The following is a 6371-nucleotide window of genomic DNA, read 5'->3' on the forward strand; positions in this document are numbered from 1 at the left end:
CTGATGAGTCCCAGCCCCCACAGTCTACATCAGCAGCCTTGGAAGTGCAAGCCATAGCTCAGCTCACCTGCCAAGGTTTCTTATTAAGCAGAGGACGAGGGTGTCTCAAACATCTGGGATCAAGAGGAGAGGCCACACTCCATCCCAGCCTCCCATCTCCCCCCCAGCACTGCACGAGCCTCCAGGAGGTTGCCCAGAGCAGGCAAGAGCAGCTAAAAAGCACTGGAGCAAGGAGAGATTATTTTAAACTTTACCACATGCAACTGAGTAGGTCCTTGAGCATCAGACAGGGCCAGCTGGTGTCAGTCAGGACTCATCCACCCCAACTGATCCAGATCATAAGCTTCATCAATGCTTATGATGCATTCTTTATATTCATAACAGCAATTCTTTATGCAGCGCAGTAGCGCCCCAAAAATACCAGCAGCTCCCTACAGGGTCTGGTGTTACTCTGGGGAGAAGGTCAGATCAAGCATCTGATTATGTCCCTGCTCATCAACAGCCTGTCCCACCCCAGGCCTGCTAGGGACTAAACCTCAAAATTTTAATTAAGTTAACAGCAGTTGCCATTAATTGAATTCCAGCTCTCAACAACCACAGCAGTATGCAACATCTTTTTATTTCTGAACCACTGTGGGCTGCCCAAGGACGATCAGAGCTCCGGGACCAGAGGGCAGCAAGTTATGGGGGGAACAAAACCACCACGAGGAGCCATGGGTTTGTGCAGGGACATGCCAGCTGGTCCCAAGCCAACACCTTAGGACAGGGCTGGCTGTGCTGGTTGAAGACAAGCCTACAGCAGAGGAGAGGACCTGGTTGTCATGCTGCCCGCACAGCCCAGCCACTGCAGGCAGCATCTGCGGAGGCAAAGAGATCTCCGGGGAACCCCACGCTCATTTTATCCCCAGCACAGAAGAACAAGAGCTTCTTCATGTTGGTCCTTCCCAGGGCTGCAGGACTCAGGCAGCCTGTAAAACCTTCAGTGTGCTTGCCTGCTTTTTTTGCAGCTTTTTTGGACCTTGACATTTGCTTTTCCGCCCGCATCAGAGTCCCTGTGTGGGTGTCACGGGGCTCAGCTCCTGCACATCACCATTTCCAGTATCCAGCTCCACCTGTATCCCCGTCGGCTGCAAGGAGAAACAGAGAGGAGCTTAACCTCACGCTACTGGGACTAAGGGCAAACCTGTACATCACTCCACCTGCCCCAGAGCCAAAAATCCCCAATTACATCCCCTTGAGGATTTCTTTCTGCTGGTGCCCTCATTTTAACTGGGTCTGCTGAACACAGAGATACGAATAGAGAATGCAATTTAACACAAGAAGGAACATCTTGCTCCAAGATATCCCCAGACACACTTATTTAGCACATCCAGGATGCGTTTCACTGCCCAGCACACCACCACGTCCAAATCCATTTGGATCAGGCCGCAGAGCGGGCTCAGAGCCAGGAGGCTCAGGCAGCGCTGCCCCGTACGTAGGCAGCATTCAAGCCAAAGTCAGCTCTGCAGGTGACATGGGTCACCCAGTGAGGCCTGATCCTGCCCTACCCCCAGGAGGAGCCTCCCCCTGCTCCGAAGCCAGGTCCACATCACATAGCTTCTTCTCCATTACCAGAGGGACTGGTCCAGGGAACCTCACCTGCCGGGGTGACTTTGCCAAGGAAGCGACACGCTGCGTGGTGGTTTTCTCCCAGGTGGCTTCTTTGCTCTCCAGCAACACCCGGGTGCTTGGCACAAAACTCCAGGAGCGGCCAAGGGCTGGCTTCAGTGGACCGGTGCTGCTGTCCCTTGTCACCTGGTTAGTCACCTGCAGCACAAACAGGCTTATCAGTGCCTGGGAAAAGCAGTGCCACGCGGTGTAATGAAACACTGGAGATCACCAGGAGATAATGGCCAGTCTGCTACTTCTATGAAGTTTTTTCTTCTCCATCCTGAGCCCTCCTTCTTGGCACACCCATGCCATCCCCTCTAAACGTAGCCCACGCAACTGTCCCAGACAGGTAACTCAGGTAGGAGCTCGCTCGTATCTGCAAGCTGCAGTGACTCCTGCGCTGAAGCCACCTGCAAAGTTTAACTTGGAGCCTCCAAGCATCCTTCCAGGCACCCTGCCCTTGTCCCTTTATCACTAATCAGAGCAAAGGGCAGGACTGTCTCGACGCCTTCCAGTGCCACGTTCAGCAGACCACCATTTTCTGTTGTGGCCTTCCCAATTCAAACACATTAAGTGTGGTCCCAGCAACCTGTCTGGGTGCATTGAAGCAAATGCAATTGCTTGGCCAAGAGCTGGGGAAGATGAGAGCAGGGCCCCTTCCAGTTCCCAGCTCCTGCAGGATGATGCAATGCCCTGCAGTTCCTCCAAGGCAACTAAGCAAGAGATTACTTAGTAAGCTGGCCAGCCCCTTAAATGAATGGTGTTATATCAAAAATAAATACAAACAACCTTTCAATCTGTCTGTACTTAACTCTACCCTTGCTCAATCGAGTGAATGACTTGTTGGCCAAGGACAGCAATAAAAGCAGGCAGCAAATCAGCCCTGTTCTTGCTCCACACTTGCTAGAACAAGACATCTGCGGGCTGCAGAGAAGCAGAGCTACATCGGGGAGCAGAGCACTGTGGGATACAGGTCTCTTGCTCCTGCTTAGCTGGGAGCAGGGTCCCCCCTCCCAGGGGCTCCAAAGCCTCTCCAGGGCTCCTTGCCATGGCACACACCAGCACGCGAAGGACAAGGTGCAGCAACACTCACCACAACGGCAAGGCTGAACTCCCTGGCCAGTGTCTTCAGCTCCCTGGCTAGCTGCATCATGATGGCCAAACCTGGAGAAGGACAAAGCATTTGGGTGTTTGGGGATCAACCCCCAAAGTGCATCTTGGAGGCAGGTGACATCTAGATTTGCATGAGCACTAGGTTTAGTGCCAGTGCTGGTGTTCACAGACACCTTCAACCCATTTCCATTACCAGCACCCCAATGTACCCATTGCACCTGCACACTCCAGGGCACCTTGGCCAAATAGATATGGCACAGGGAGACCAATCCCCAAGTTGTCCTACGCCCTCCTTTCCTATCTTAGAAGCCTGAGGCCAAAAAACCCTACAAAAGCACCAGGAGCTCCAGACAAAGCTGGCCAGATTGATTTAACAGGTACGGGACCCCTCTCCAGCTCACAGCTTCATTTCCTACAGCCCGTGGCTGCGAGGGGACCTCCTGTGATAACACTGGCTGCCACCCAGGTGTGCAAGACCCTCTGGAAGGTGTTTGAGGGGCCTCCTTGGCATCTCAGCCAGCAGAAAGCCCCTCACTCCTGATTTATGGTCCTTTCTGGCACAAAGAGCCTCAGGGGAGCTTTGCAAACTGTGCCAGCAACCACGATGTAGCTGTGACACTGTAAGCAGAGGTTTTAATCTGTGAGCAAACAGTTCAGTGCCTCCTCTATCCCCTGGCTGGGTTTCAGACCACCGGCATGAGCTTGCATGGTCACAGCCAGCTTGAACGTTTGCCGATAACACTGCAAACAGACTCCCCTTTTATCGAGTCGCAAAGGAAAAGCTGGGAGCAGTCGCACCCACATCCATCCTGCTCCAGCTCCCAGCACAGCACACACGGGAGGAAGATGCTCTTCAGGATGAGGTCTGCAACCTCATTGCACATCCTAGCGAAGCAGCTCACCCTCTGACTGCTTGCCACCCAGCAGTGGGTAAATCACAGCCGAGACAGAGTCGATCACCATGATCTTGAGAGGTCCCATGGAGCTCACGACCTGAAAGAAGGAGCCACCAGGTGCAATGTGGAGAAACAAATCCAGCAGTTTTGGAGGTTGTGAGCTGCACTGAGGCTCAAATGTCCCTAGGACGGGGTGATTTGGTGTCACTCGTCAGGCACACAAGCCCTGCTGCCCTCCTTGCAGCACTGGGGAAGCAAGAGGGGCCCAGACCCTCGCTCCTACCTGCTGGGAGAGGCGATCCCGCAGCTCCTGCAAGGCTCTCAGCATTTCATAGATGTCGAACACACGCACCACCTGGATCCGCTGCAGAGCCTCCAGCTGCAGCACAAAGTGGCATCACCAACAGCCTCACCCCCTCCAGGACTCCTGCCTGCATTATATTCGTCCCGCCCCAGCTGCTACCAGCTCTTCACATTTATACCATGCCACAGAGTCAGGGACCCTTATTTCTTCCACATTTGCCTCCACCCCATGAACACTGTTGTCCCCCTTGCACTGATGGAAGAAGCAACGCAGGCTGAGCTCAGGGAGCGAAAGCAGGAGCAACTACAGCAACCTCTCCCCTTCTCCCCAAGAAAAAAAGAAACCAAAGTGCAGTGTCTGTCCCTGAGCACAGCACCCACCCGACCATGGGAGGAAGAGTTTGGACCCAAAAAAGCCCATGGGGACAAAGGCAGAGCTGGACAGACAAACCGTCTCTGGGGGTCGTCTGCAGGCAAGAGCCAAGGCAGTTTTAGTGCAAGTGGAGGGACCAGCTCCAGGGGAACCTGCCTGTTCTTCCTCGTCCTCTGCCCGGGCTCGAAGCATCTGGTAGAGACGGGAGGCGGTGAACCCCCCCGTGGAGTCGAGAAACAGGACGTGCTGCTTGAGGCCAAGAGACACGCTGGCCGCAATGGCCAGGCACACCTGGAGAGGCAGGGACCAGGCGTCAGCCAGCCCTCCCAGATCCCTCTGCTTCACGTGCCTGAAGGCATCATCTTCACCCAGCCTGTCCTCTCCCCTCTCCTCCGTCCCACTCACCTGCGTCTTCCCACTGCCTGGTGCTCCCATGAGCTCCGTCACTTCCCCCGTGTACAGCCCGGAGTCCAGCAGCTGGTCCAGGCTACGGGTTCGACACAAGGTGGGATTATCAACACCCCATCAGCCAGAATGGCAGGGGCATCAGGAAGCAGCAGTCCCCAGATATTTGTCCCTAGAGTCCCCTTCCCAAGTGCAGACAAGTGCCTCAGGCTCTGCTCCTTCCCTCTCCACGTTGTGGGCGACAGCAGATCTGCAGTGTGGGGGCTACAAGAGGACAGTCCCAAGCTGGAGAGCAGCTGTGGTCCTGGGAGCAAGGTTTGAATACCCAGGGTTTCTCTGCATAGTCACTGTAACAACCCAGCGAGGAGACAGGGGAAAAGAAAAAATACGGACATGCAATAGCGTAACTCATTTCCATGCCTGAGCTAGACAGTTTGGACCATCATCACTCAGCAGTCCTCCCAGATCTATAACCCTCTCCTGCGGGGCCCTCGAGGGAAAGGCTGAAAGCAGCATGTTGTCTAGTCTAGAAGTGAGACACACAACCACTTCCCAGAAGGTGTGCAGGCTCTTGCAAGGACAACGGCAATGTCATTCCCTCAAGGGACACAAACCAGCTGGCTTTGCAGCCACAGGACATGAAGAATAATCATCTCTGCTCCCAAAAGGCAGAGACAGGCTCTGACTGGATTTTTTTTTTAAAACAGCTGCTGGAGATGGTTTGGAGACCACTGAGCCTGCTCAGGGCATCACCACATTGAAACCCAAAGCCTGAGTTGGGCAACCATGGCCTTCTGCAGCAAGCCCAGCCCCGGGCGGACCTGCTGGCTCGCTGGGTGTTGTACCCACCTTGGGCTCCCAGTGGGCAGGATGGCCGTGGAGCTCTTGAGCTCCTCGTAGAGGTCTGCTCCATTGGCAGGGAAGGCAGAGAACTGGGCCAGGAGCACACGTCTCACTGCAACGAGTACCTGGTGGGCAGAGACACATCTGAAAACGGGACTGAGGAAGTCCAGGGCCAACAAGGTCCCCCCAGATAAGCCCATCCAAGCTGTGAGCTGAACAGCTCCTGAGCTCCTCGATTAACATACCAGGACTTTGGAGTCACCCTTTACCTTGTAAGACAAGGAACACTTCTGGGCAACGTCCTCCAGGTCTGATGACACGAAGTCCACCACTACAAATAACACAAGGGACAAGAAGTTGGAAGCCAAACCTGAACAGACCACGAACACCAAAGAGACGACCAGCTTAGACAAAACCTGCCTGTGGGCACCAACAGGCAAAATGTCTGTCCCCTCTGCCAACACTTCCAGTGGGTGGGCAGGATGCCCCACAAAATGGAGCACTGGAATTTTTCCTCTTAGATGGCCCCACCACCCATTGCAAAACAAATTGTTTCTTGCAAAACAGATCAGGGAGAGAAGCTGGTAAAAATTTTCCCTATTTTGCTCAAGAGTACCAAAGTCTGAAGGGGCTAGTGACTGACCCAAAGTGCCAGCCCTGGGCATGCCAGGAAGGGCTAAAGCCACAGAAATTAGAAGAACTAGTGGCCCCATCTCTGCTCCCAGGAACCACTCAAAGATTCATTTTTTTCAGATAGATGTGTACGTTATTGGTTGAAAAAAATAATG

The 6371-nt window shown here is 54.0% G+C and overlaps 1 protein-coding gene across 1 annotated transcript in view; it reads right to left on the reverse strand.

Moving 5' to 3' along the window:
• Positions 1-573: 573 nt before the first annotated feature.
• RAD51D (RAD51 paralog D) overlaps positions 574-6371 on the reverse strand; it is a 9681-nt gene continuing 3883 nt past the window's right edge. Inside the window, exons 4-10 of the mRNA XM_009326064.1 lie at positions 4741-4822; positions 4492-4626; positions 3943-4038; positions 3666-3756; positions 2744-2814; positions 1639-1806; positions 574-1127 (exon numbers count right to left, since the gene is read on the reverse strand). Of these exons, the coding sequence (XP_009324339.1) occupies positions 1044-1127; positions 1639-1806; positions 2744-2814; positions 3666-3756; positions 3943-4038; positions 4492-4626; positions 4741-4822 (727 nt within the window). The 3' untranslated portion in view covers positions 574-1043. The remainder of the gene's footprint in view (positions 1128-1638; positions 1807-2743; positions 2815-3665; positions 3757-3942; positions 4039-4491; positions 4627-4740; positions 4823-6371) is intronic.

This window comes from Pygoscelis adeliae, unplaced genomic scaffold (genome assembly GCF_000699105.1).
Source record: "Pygoscelis adeliae isolate BGI_AS28 unplaced genomic scaffold, ASM69910v1 Scaffold266, whole genome shotgun sequence".
Lineage (NCBI taxonomy): Eukaryota > Metazoa > Chordata > Aves > Sphenisciformes > Spheniscidae > Pygoscelis > Pygoscelis adeliae.